General features: G+C 40.8%; 1 protein-coding gene across 4 annotated transcripts in view; it reads left to right on the plus strand.

Moving 5' to 3' along the window:
• The window catches only part of LOC109084605 (serine/threonine-protein kinase 38-like), a 47641-nt gene that overhangs the window by 27213 nt on the left and 7271 nt on the right, over positions 1–13157 (plus strand). For 3 of the 4 annotated variants that reach the window (XM_042759371.1, XM_042759369.1, XM_042759370.1), the window contains 3 exons: positions 3526–3609; positions 3737–3791; positions 9012–10497. In XM_042759371.1, the coding sequence (XP_042615305.1) occupies positions 3526–3609; positions 3737–3791; positions 9012–10094 (1222 nt within the window). In that variant the 3' untranslated portion in view covers positions 10095–10497. Of the gene's footprint in view, positions 1–3525; positions 3610–3736; positions 3792–9011; positions 10498–13157 lie in introns of those variants that run through there. The other variant, XR_006160386.1, reaches the window with a different exon arrangement.

Here is a 13157-nt window from a genome sequence, read left to right on the forward strand (position 1 = left end):
AGTTGGCCGGCGACAGCCCTTGATGTCACTACCAGTTGGTGAGTATATATATATATGGGCGAGGGGAGAGTATTTCATTTATTTGTTTGTATTTTGTTTGTGTATGATGGATGGAAGATAGATGACACAGTGTGTGTTTCCGCTACTCAGGTAACCATGGTTACATTCATAACCTGAGACGTTCCCTTTCAAGGGAACTTCGAACTGCATCCTCTAGGGGTCGCTATGGGGAACAGTATACCCACACTGCCATGCTGAGAGGAGTGCAGGCCAGAATCCTGGCGAGCACTAAGTACCAACTCTACCATTCCCATAGGAGTTGCCCCTGGGACGTTAGACGGCTGTCCGTGACACTATCCCTTATGGCCAAAGGCCTAGGCTACATACCCAACTTACCTGTTAGGGCCTCGGCTCGGGGTAGAGCTCAAGGCTTGGAATCAAGAAAGATTCCTTTAAAGGGATACGGCAAAGAGCCTAGCATTTTATACGAAGTCTTGCCTGTCACACAGGGGCTATGGCTTGCTCTTGCATAAGCTTGCTGAAGGAACTGTCTCAACAGATCCCTATTAGCAACACCCTGTTTAGATAGGTATCCGAGGATACAAAGTGCACACTTACCATAACATGGATTTTAAATACTGCTCTAAAGTGGGGGGGGGCTCTCGTGGCACTCTGATAGAGCAACTCAAAGATGGAATACGTTTGAGAGTGATCAACTCGATCTATGGTAATGATGCTGGAGTGGCTAGCAGTAAATATCTAGCTGATGGGAGGGGCAAACACCCAGCTCTCAAACGAGGGGGAGCTCGACCTACCGCATGTTCCAAACTGGAACAGCTAGCAATAATTTACTTAGCTGAGGGTGCACAACCCAACTGTCACGAGAGAGGGGGCTCAACCTGCAGTATATTCCATGCTGGAATGGCCAGCAGTAGGCTACCTAGCTGAGGGAGCACAACCCCAACTCTCAACAAGAGTTCGTCCTACAGCCTGATCATGAGAATCAGAATGGTAGCGTACTGCAAGCTAGCCAAAAACTCAGCGCATCAGAGAGGCGAAGGAAGGGCCTAGTTTACCTGATGCTGCTGGTTGGCCGGAGCTCTGGGAAAAACAGAGAACTTAACTCTTACATTAGAGGAGAACTCCGAATTCAGAAAGAGAGTAGCGCGCTCATAGGAAACCCTTTTTGGTAAAGGGGAGCGCTGCTAAACTACCATGAGAACAGCCCATGGTGCGAGGAATTCAACTCCTCACAAGGGGAGAGAACTCGGGTGCTTAAGGGGAAGCGCCTGGCTCACAATACCCCTTCATGTTGAGGGAAGCAATGCTTGGATAGTAATTGGGTGATTGAGGTTGGGTGCTTGGAGCCCAAGGAACCAAGGTCTAACCAACTCGAAGAAAGGGAACGAAGCTGAGCGTGCATACATACCACTTATGTGGATTTTAGAAAGTGCACAGAGTGTTTAACGTGCACACTTACCACCATATGGATTTCAGAAAGTACACAGAGCTTAGCGTGTGTACTTAAAGCTTCCTAAGCATCGCAGAGGTGCCAAACCACATGGGAGAGGCAAGCTCAAATTACAAACCTCTGGCGAGGGGAGCATCATCTGAGACAGCATATACAAGAAGATTCCTGCAACTGCCACCTCCACTTCCTGCTCGATGCGTCAGCAAGAAGGGATATCCAAGCGACCTGGAAGCCGGACATCCAGGAAATGATCAAGAAGATGATCAAGAAGGCTCCCGCAGAAACCTATGATCTGGCCACCTGTTACCAGAAGCATGAAGCCGGAATCAGGGCTATCATACCGGCTGGACATAATGCAGACGAGTGTTTAGTAAACACTGTGATTGAGCACTGCAAAGAAAACTCACACACATAACCACCAGCAATTTAATACATATACAAGTATATATAGAATGGATCATACTCACCCACCCTGGTTCCCGCGCTGGAGCCCTGCTCAAGAGGAGACCGTAATGCAGGAAGTTCCCACTTAACCTCGGTCAGGTGGAGAGCTGGTGGTTATAGGGGAATTAGGAAGGGGAAGATAAAGGCAGATGTAAAACCCCCAAAGGGAGTGAGTAGATACTCAAGTATCACTCTGATCCGGACGAAAGTGATGACGCCTTGTTTGGATCACCTCCTCACATCTTCCTTTGACCCGCGATTCCTCCTACACCTACCCGCAGGTGGGGGAGGAGAGCGTGCCGAGACATTAGCCTTCTGTGCCAGTCTCTGATCCTCAGACCGAGACGGACCAGGACCCCTATGTTGTTTGGGCTCAGACCTGGTTGCTCATGAAGGATTGAAGGCCGCTGAGTGCGCATTCACCTTCCTGAATGCCTCGACCACCTCAATGGGGGTACCAAAAAATTCGGAAGGCGAGACCGGAGCATCAATAAGAAAGCCTTACTTTCTTCCCGATATCTGCCAGGGTGGCTCAACTCAGCTACCTCATCCTGAAACCATTTCTGTGCATCACCTCGATATTGCATACTCGTATGCTGGAATTGTTGAATGCGCAAGAAAAATGGCCTCTTTCATATCTTCTTGATGTCTGTATGGAGATCAGGAAGAAATCGAAGGCTCACCTGAGCTGGAGGGCTATGGCCAGAAAGATAACACACACAAATGCACGCAAATTGCCCCCTCAAGGACATTGCGTGCATGCTCTTAGCCCAAACAACCAATGCCAAGATTGTGTGTGCCGGAGCCGAAGTGCAGCATAAGCAAAAGGAAATTACTGATAGGGAGAAATTTACCGTCAGATCCTTTACATGTTCTCACCTCGATAAATGTGCAGCATGCATTCAGCTTCCACGGGAGCTAAACACACCCCGCCCACTTGCTAGATTACCACAGGAATCAAGCGCGAGCAAAAAACTGCTGCCGCGTATGCATCGCTATTCCCGCGAGAGGCGAACGCATTCATGTAAATGTTGCTACAAACTCTAGTAAATAGTGAAATACTCACATCCCCTCAGAGTCTTGCGAATGCATCACAATGAGCGCAGCAGAGCACAAATAACTCCCTCGAGATCTGAACGCTTGCGTTTGCTCTTCACTACACTCACACCACAGTATGCGAGCCGTGTGAACTGCAGGTATCAGAAAAAAGCCTCTGGCGAGAAACATGCACTCCTAGACGCTGTACGCTTCATACAAAATGGTCAGTGAAGACGAAGAAGAGAATGACGTGTTCTCCCAGCGCCTATTTATCTATAGTCGCACCGGTAGTGACGTCAGGGGCTGTCGCCGGCCAACTTGTTGGTGTTTTTTCAATGTATGCTTCAGACACAGGTCACGACGAGGTATTCTCCATAGCGACCCCTAGAGGACGCAGTTCGAAGTTCCCTTCAAAGAGAACTAATGGATACAAGAAGTGCATTTGCACCTGTGGTGTATGCCCCCTAATAAGTGACTGGCTTTTTCTCTTCCAGCTGCTGTTTCAGTTAATCCCTAATAAGATCTTTTTGAAGTTTTATCAGTTTGCGTTTACATTGATTTTTCTATTTCAGAGCAGATCCTTATACAAGCTCAGTTAGAGGTGCAGAGCTCTATCAAAGCCCAGAAGTTGCTGACAAGCAATATACTTCCAAAAGGTATGCTTTTTGAAAGTTTAAATATTGAAATTTCTTGTATACTCATATGAAATGCTGACTACTTTAGCTGTCTAAACAATGCACTACAGTTATTATTATTATTATTATTATATATTTTTTTTTGTAGTGATATTTGTTCAGTGGGGTGGGTGCTCTATGATCTCTGCATGCTGGATGTGTGGGTGAGTGCACTCTATTAAACAATGAAAATTAAAAAAATATTACTGATGGGTTCATTTCAGCTTTATAATTTACAAAACAAGGTTTCTGCATAGCAAAAGCCTTTTAACTGCTGTTTGTTTTACCTTCACACAGATCCAGTGTAGGGTTGCATAATGCATCAAAATTTAATTTAAATTGTGATAAAATGTATATTGCTTAATGCCATATTCACATCACACAGCAACACTGCATCTTTGATGGAAACAAACGTGTGTTTTGGAATAGTATTAAATGTATTATTTATTGTTTGATAAATAATATTTTATAATATTCAATAATAACATGAAATGTTGCTCCATGGACAACACTTTAGTTACTCCACTGAACACCTCAGACCACTTCCTCATCATTTCTAACCTCACACTTACTCCTGACATGGCACACATTCCTCCGCAGGTCACCTTTCGAAGGAACCTACGCTCATTCCCTCCCTTTCGCCTATCCTCTATGGTTTCATCATCACTTCCTTCACTCTCTCAGTTTCAGCACTGGGCACGAACAGTGCTACTGACACTCTTTGCTCCACTTTAACCTCTTGCTTGGACAACTTTTGCCCACTGTCATCCAGACCAGCACGCACCACCCCATCTGCCCCCTGGCTGTCCGATGTTCTCTGTGAACATCGCTCTAAACTCAGGGCTGCAGAGAGGAAATGACACAACAGCTGATGACTTTGCAGTTTTCTTCACAAATAAGACAAGAACCATCAGTGACCAATTCTCTACACTGCAGACTGATGATAACTTCATAACGACTAATACACACTCTCTCTCCTCCTTCTCTCCACTCTCAGAGATGGACGTTTCCAAACTTATCCTTTCCAATCATCCTACCACTTGATCCTATCCCCACTCACCTCCTTCAGGCCATTTCTTTTTCAGTCATTCCTTCACTTACTCACATTATCAACACCTCACTTTACTCTGGTACATTTCCCACAGCATATAAGCAGGCTCGGGTAAGCCCACTGCTTAAGAAACCATCTCTAAATTCAGCACTTTTAGAAAACTACAGAGCCATATCCCTTCTTCCATTCTTTGCAAAGACACTTGAGTGAGTTGTGTTCAACCAACTCTCTATGTTTCTTGTACAGAACAACCGCGTGGAAAGCAACCAATCTGGCTTCAAAAGTTGCCCTGACTGCCCTGCTCTCGGTTACTGAAGCCTTGCAACTGGCGAGAGCAGCTTTCTCCATCTACATGACGTCATTAGGCTCTGTCATTCAGAAGCATGGCTTTTTTATCACTGCTATGCTGATGACACTCAACTCTACTTCTCATTCCAACCAGATGATCCGACGGTACCTGCTCGCATTGCAGCCTGTCTGAGAGACATTTCTAGCTGGATGAAGGACCATCAGCTTCAGCTCAACCTTACTAAGACTGAACTGCTTGTGGTTCCAGCTAACCCAATGTTTCATCACAACTACTCTATACAGCTGGGTTCGTAACCATAACTCCCTCCAGGACAGCCAGAAACCTAGGAGTTGTGATTGATCCATCAGTTACGCTTCACAGATCATATTGCTACAACTACTCGGTCCTGCAGATTTGCCTTATACAACATTAGGAATATCAGACCCTTCCTGTCAGAGCAAGCCACACAACTTCTTGTCCAAGCTCTTGTTCTCTCCAGACTGGACTATTGTAATGCTCTCTTGGCGGGCCTTTCTGCATGTACTATCTCTGCAACCGATCCAGAATGCAGCAGCGAGAGTTGTCTTCAATGAGCCAAAAAAGCTCACGTTACTCCTCTCCTCATCAGGTTAAACTGGCTACAAGTAGCCTCTCGCATCAAATTCAAGGTACTGATGCTTGCCTACAAGTCAACCACTGGCACAGCACCAATATACCTAAACTCACTAGTTCAAACTTATGTGCCCTCCAGAAGCTTGCGTTCTCCAAGTGAACAGCACTGTGTGGCGCCATCCCAAAGAGGTTCAAATTCACTCTCACAGACCTTTTCCTGGACTTCTGATTGTTACAACTTTTTCGCCAGCACTTGACCAACTAATACTAGCACTTACCTTTTATTTTATTTATTTTCTTTTCTTGAGAAAAAAAAGAAAAAAAAAAAACATATCTACGTGTTCTGTGCTAGACTGAGACTAGACTTGTCATGGCACTTGTATACTGTTGTTGTTCTCTCGCTGGTCTGATTGCTTCTATTGTTCTCATTTGTAAGTCACTTTGGATAAAACCGTCTGCTAAATGATTAAATGTAAATGAAATACAATACCAAACATGTCCAGCTGTCCCAACTGCCAAAAAAAAAAAAAAAACACGCAACAGATAATGTACTTGACTGCTAGGAATATCATTACACATAACATATAGGTGAAATAATAATAATAATAATAAATAATACAATTTGTATATAGCATTTTTCAAAGTCTTTCATGACCTTGGATCTCAGGGTTAACCATATTTTTCTTATTAGGGCCCGAGCACCGATGGTGCGAGGACCCTCTTGAATTGCTCAATTTCGTCTTCTTCTTCTTTGAGGGCCGAAATGAATCACATTTTTTGAGGGATGAATCGCATTTTTGAGGGCCTCATGAGCATCAGAACTGGCAAAAATTTACGATATGAATATCAGAAGTGGGTGTGGCAAAATGGCTCGATAGCGCCACCTGTTAAGTTTCAACGGAGTGCGCCTTGAGCTACGTTTCACGTACATGCATGAAAATCGGTACATACGTGTAACACACCATTACCTACAAAAAAGTCTCTTGGGACAAAATCCAAAACCCAACGATTTTTTGTGCAATTTTTGCCATTTCCATGCCTCATACTTTGATGAACTCCTCCTACAGTTTTAATCGGATTAAATTCAAATTTGGTGAGGGTCATCATAAGACCTTTGTGATGTTAAATTGTGAAGATTTTGAGTTTTTGTCAAGGGGTGTGTCCCTGGCAAAATTTGATGTTTCACCATGAAACAGGAAGTCGCTGTAACTCAGGCAAGCAATGTCCGATCTGCCCCAAACTTCACACGTGTGATAGGTGTTCTGTCCTGAACAAACACCCATGACCAAATTCAGTTATAGTCATAGCGCCACCTGCTGGTAACAGGAAGTGACATGATTGACACTGTTATGGACTCCTAGGAACATGTTAAAAAGTGTCAACAAATGTTAAATAGGCTGGCAACATGCTAGCAACACTTAGCTGAGTGCTAAAGCATGCTACTAATGCAGTGAAAAAGGAAGTTTTTGTAACTCAGGCAGCAATGCCCAATCTGCCCCAAACTTCACACATTTTATAAGAGTCCTGGCCTGAACACATCAACATGCCCGTATTCGGTTATAGTCTTAGCGCCACCTGCTGGCAACAGTTAGTGTCATGTGTAACACTGTTATGGACTCCTAGGAACATGTTAAAAAGTGTCAACAAATGTTAAATAGGCTGGCAACATGTTAGAAACATACTAAAACATGCTAGTAGCACTTAGCTAAGTGTTAAAGCATGCTACTAATGCAGTGAAAAAGGACGTTGCTGTAACTCAGGCTAGCAATGTCCAGTCTGCCCCAAATTTCACACATTTGACAAGAGTCCTGTCCTGAACACATCAACATGCCCTTATTTGGTTATAGTCATAGCGCCACCTGCTGGCAACAGGAAGTGTCATGTGTAACACAGTTATGGACTGCTTGCCGACTTTTAATGTCACGACTTTTGCAAAATAATAAAAAAGCATCAACAAGTGTTAAATAGGCTGGCAAAATTCTAGAAGCATGCTAAAACATGCTAGCAACACTTAGCTCAGTGTTAAAGCATGCTATTAATGCAGTGTTGCAGAACATTACTGTAGTCAAGTCAAGTCACCTTTATTTATATAGCACTTTAAACAAAAAAGATTGTGTCAAAGCAACTGAACAACATTAATTAGGAAAACAGTGCGTCAATAATGCAAAATGACAGTTAAAGGCAGTTCATCACTGAATTCAGTGATGTCATCATGCAGCTCAGTTCAGTTTAAATAGTATCTGTGCAATAATTTGCAATCAAGTCAATGATATTGCTGGAAATGAATTGTCCCCAACTAAGTAAGCCAGAGGTGACAGCGGCAAGGAACCAAAACTCCATCGGTGACAGAATGGAGAAAAAACCTTGGGAGAAACCAGGCTCAGTCGGGGGGCCAGTTCTCCTTTGACCAGACGAAACCAGCAGTTCATTTCCAGGCTGCAGCAAAGTCAGATTGTGCAGAAGAATCATCTGTTTCCTATGGTCTTTTCCCAGTGGTCGTCTGAGACAAGGTCTTTACAGGAGATCTGTCTCTGGGGCTCTAGTTGTCCTGGTCTCCGCTGTCTTTCAGGGCTGTAGAGGTCCTTTCTAGGTGCTGATCCACCATCTGGGCTGGATACATACTAGATCCGGGTGACTGCAGTGACCCTCTGACTTGTATCTCGTGCATACAATGTCTGCCTGAAACTTCACAAGTTTGATTAGAGTCCTGGCCTGAATATATCTACATGCTCATATTTGGTTATAGTTATAGCGCCACCTACTGGCAACAGGAAGAGACACATTATATAAGAGTCCTGGCCTGAACACACCTAAAGGCCAATATTCAATTATAATTATAGTGCCACCTGCTGGCAAAGGAAATGACTTATTTTAACCTAACTTAAACATGAAATGTCTGATCCTGCCCTAAACTTCACATGTTTGATAAGATTCCTGGTCTCAACAGATCTTAAGGCCAATATTTCAGTTATGATCATACCGCCACCTGCTGGTGACAGGAAATTACTTGTTTAAAACTAACTTAAACATGCAATATCCGGTCTGCTCAAAGTTCATGTGTTTGATATGGGTCCTGGCCTGAACTCATCTTTAGGCCAATATTTATTTATATTCTTAGCGCCACCTGCTGGCAACAGGAAATTACTTCTTTTACACTAACTTAAACATGCAATGTCTGATCTGCCTGAAAATTTGCATGTTTGATAAAAGTCCTGGCCTGTAGACATTTACATGCTGATATTCAGATATAATCATAGCGCCACCTGTTGGCAGCAGGAAATGTGGCACAAATATTTACCATTTTAAAAGCATATGGTCCAGCGTTCACTGATCTCCTATGGCCACCGGGTGGTGGTGAGCCCGGATGCGAGGGCCCTTTCATCGCTGCTTGCAGCTTTAATATTGTTTTTTTTTTTCCTTTTTTCTCCACAGTCAGATTATAAAAAACGTCGCTTTCAACAAGCCTCCCATGATATCGGACACCCCCTTCAATTCTCAAATATGTATTCACAGGATCTACAGGATTTAATTAAAGAAATGCTCAGCTGTTGCCCTATGACCAGACCTTCAGCTGATGAGATTTTAGCAAAACCATTCCTAAATGAAATTGTAAAAAGAAACAGGAGATTTCCAAAAGCACTAGAACGAAGGTTCATGATGTCCTTAAAGATCTTTGATGAGACCTACTATGAGCACTATGATCATTTTGAGGCCTTAGTTACAGAGTGGGGAGTAACAACAGATTCACTAGAGGAGGTTCATCATAAATGTACAGCAGGCACTCTGGCAGGTTCAGTGATTGGAGCAGCAGGTGGAATCACTGCAGTGGTTGGTGCGATTTTGGCTCCTTTCACTTTTGGAGCATCTCTGATTGTTACAGGTGTTGGGGTTGGAGTTGGAGTTGCAGGTGGTGTAACAGGTGCTGCTTCCAGCATTACCAATACAGTCAAACAAAAATCACTCCGTGAGAATATTCAGAGAATTCAGCAGAACTTTACAGATGTGACACCACTTCTCGAGTCACTGAATGCACTGAGAAGGGTACTGAGAGTAATCCAAAAATTCAGAGATTTTGTCAGTGACTACTCTGACAATGTGCAAATGTCAAGTAATGTAGACAGAAGAAGACTAGTGTGTGCCACAGAACTCATGCATCTAGGTCTGCTGGCAAATGTTGGCAGAATTGCTGCTCAAACCGCCAGAGTAGGACGCGCTGCTGCAGAGGCAATAGTCGCAGTCACAGGAGTGTTGAGTGGACTATTAGTCATTGTTGACACCGCATTCATAGTGATGGATTCTCTAGACATTCACCAGATGAGACAGGGACAAGTAGATGATCCAAACAAGGTCCAGTCAAATTTACTCAAGTCTATTGCTGAAATGAGGAAAACACATACAGATCTATGCAATGTCTTAAAGGAAATTAAAGAAACAAGAGAGGAACTAAAAGACTATATAGTAGTGGCCAGGGTTGAAAGAGATTTATACACAGATTTTGAGAGTTTAAACATATAAATATGATACAAGTCAGAGACTCACGCAACATCTTAGATTTGTCTGTGAGCTTGAGTGAAGAAAAGGGGTTTTGCTGAAAATGGTTTAAATGTCTATGTTGTCAAACAACAGAAGATGTGTGACGTATGAGGTCAAACTTTTGCAGTCATTCTATATTGTAAATATAAGCTAATATTTAATTAATATACACAGATGGTGCACTCTGGCGGATTAGATAAGCCCGACTTCTAAATAAAAGTGGCAATCAGTAATTGGTTATTGTATCACACAGCTGAGGGTGCAAAGAGGTGTTTCAAAGATGGCCACTGAGTAAAATGACTTGCCTTAAAAGGGACTTTGCTATACATTTATTATACATAAGACAATGGGTCTCATTCATTAGTAATTGTGTGGATTATTCCTATTGATACACACAGGAGAACTGTACAAAAAAAAAAAAAAAAGAAATAATTTACAACATGTGCATACATGGGTTTTCTTTTTCTTAATTTCATCCTAATGTTAATTAATTTTGAGTATTGAATGAGTGAGCACATTCCAGAATTTAGTAATTTAAATAAAACACATCCAAACCATCCCCATAATATATAACTACAAAAAAAAAAGCCTCTCTAAAGATGTTAATGTTTTTTTTGTTAGTTTTTTTATTTGTTTGTGAAAACATTTGTACTCAGATTTCACACACAACTAATACAGAGTTGCAGGTTTGTTTATGGATAGTTTGCATGGATTACTGTTAGAAAATTAATTTTTGGTGTGCTTTTTTATTTATGGTTAAACGAATAGTCAAACCTTAATCTGAAGTATTCCAAATTAATGCTGTACTCTCATTTTTTATATAAACTGGAGATGCAATTTTCCTCTTACTTCAGATTACTGTCAAACTTTTATGCTTTTGAAAATAATTGTTCTTGTATTACTTGACTGTATTCTTAAATATTTTTGCATAATCATGACATGAGCATAATTTACAAATAATTTGATATATTTTGTTTGTTTGTATTTCACTTGTATTCATGTAAAATATGTCTCTAATAAACATTAAGCAGAATAAAAAAGGAGTTGTATGTTCTTTCAAATGCTTGAACTGATTAATAATAATAATAATAATAATAATAATAATAATAATAATGAAATCAAGTAACTGGAGGGTTACACTGAAAACCGTGGTAAGAAAATGCCTGGTGATGATCTAAGATATAAGTAACAAATGTCACATCTTTTTCACAATCTTTGGTGTTTGGCCCTTTAATAAAGACAAGCACCAGGAACAACTGCTGTGATTATGAGATTTTATTATATAACTTTAACACTTTTTATTTTTTTATAAACAGTTTCTCTTGGTGTGTGTGTTTGTGTGTGTGTAGCCTCCCCCAGTGCAAAATGTTATGTAGAAATATTATATGTAAAATTATTTTATTTTATATACTTTTCTAATCTCAGATTTATTTTAACATTTTATTTTCCAGGTAAAACTGCATCATGTCAATCATGCAATTAACAAATTTGAATCTAAAATAGAGACATGAACCTACAATTAAAATGTATTTTAAAATAGTATTTTAATCCTATTTAGCAGTTCACACCTTATTGGGAAACATCTGCATGAATGACCACAACAAGCATATAAGGGCAAAATATCCATAACTTTCAATTCTTTATCACAATTTAGACTGCATCTGTGAGGAGGATCCCAACCATAAATGTGAAAATCATTTCACTGCAAACATCCTACATTTGTGTATGTTTTATCTAGGTCTAGAAATGCGTGTGTTAGTTCATTGTGTGTGTTGCTGTTTACTGTGAGTTCAAAGTTCATGAGTCTGAATAAGTGAGTTGGATGACTCCATTCAAGTCCTTGCAATGGTAGCAAAAAATGTTAATGGTACTTGTGCACTTTTTAAACGTTTTAAATATAAATCCTGAAAAGGTCAAATATCAAAGATGGGTTTTCTCCCTTTTCTGCTTACTGTAACTGGTGTATTTATTTGACTAAAGATTGATTCCTACTGCATGTATGAATTTAGGGCTTGAATAAGATGCCAATAAAATGCCATATAATATCTGATATTATAATCTGTGTTTTCCTATGTTGATTTATATTTAACTTACTCTAGTCCGGCAGACAACCATAAGTCTTTAAATCTGCCTAGATACAAATAACCACTCTGTGAATTTCCATTGGTTAAAAACATAACAATAACGAGCTCCCGGTAAAACAGAAAGTGGAAGTCAGTCTCCTCAGTGCTTGTATGGAATCATTTCTTTTATCAACAGTGTATTAAACAAAGTTAAACATCCATCATAATAATTCAATGCAAATGCAAAATGAGTGATTATCTTGAAGTAATTCATCTACAGAGCTGATTATTCTGGGTCCATGAAAACTGTAAGTTTAAGTGTAAGTAATTTGTATTAAATTAATGTGTTTTTTTTTTTTTTAGGGGCCAAGCACCGAAGGTGAATAGACAACTATTGAAACTGCTGGTTTTCTTCTTCTTCTTCTTCTTCTTCTTCTTCTTCTTCTTCTTCTTCTTCTTCCGCTCTTGAGTCTATGGTAGCCCATAGAACTGTTTGCAGGAAAGTTGTGAAATTTGGCACACTGATAGAGGACAGTCTCATCATTCACTACAGCAAATTTGGTGTCTCTAAATCAAACTCTTTAGCGCTACAACATGTCCAAAGTTTCACTCATGTTTAAAAAAAAAATATATTTTCTTCTTTTTCTTTTTCCTCTGAATCCTTTGCTGAGTCAAATGGACACCAAAATTAAAAAATCTAGTCTAGTCTAGGTTTTTCACTATTTTTAATAGTCTGAAAAACCTACTTTTTCGAACTTGTCTAAGACAATTTGTCTGATTTTCACCAAAATTGGCTCAGATCATCTTCAGACCATGCTGGCAAAATTTATAGAATTCAAGTTGATTAGTGAAACCATTCTTGAATAAAGCATTAACGAATTTGACGAAGAGCAAGCAAAAATGCATGTGAGGCTTTATCTCTGCAACGGTTTGGCGTATAGAGAGCAAACTTGGTGTGTGTTATACCAACCATGACCTGAGG

This window comes from Cyprinus carpio, chromosome A7 (genome assembly GCF_018340385.1).
Source record: "Cyprinus carpio isolate SPL01 chromosome A7, ASM1834038v1, whole genome shotgun sequence".
Classification (NCBI taxonomy): domain Eukaryota; kingdom Metazoa; phylum Chordata; class Actinopteri; order Cypriniformes; family Cyprinidae; genus Cyprinus; species Cyprinus carpio.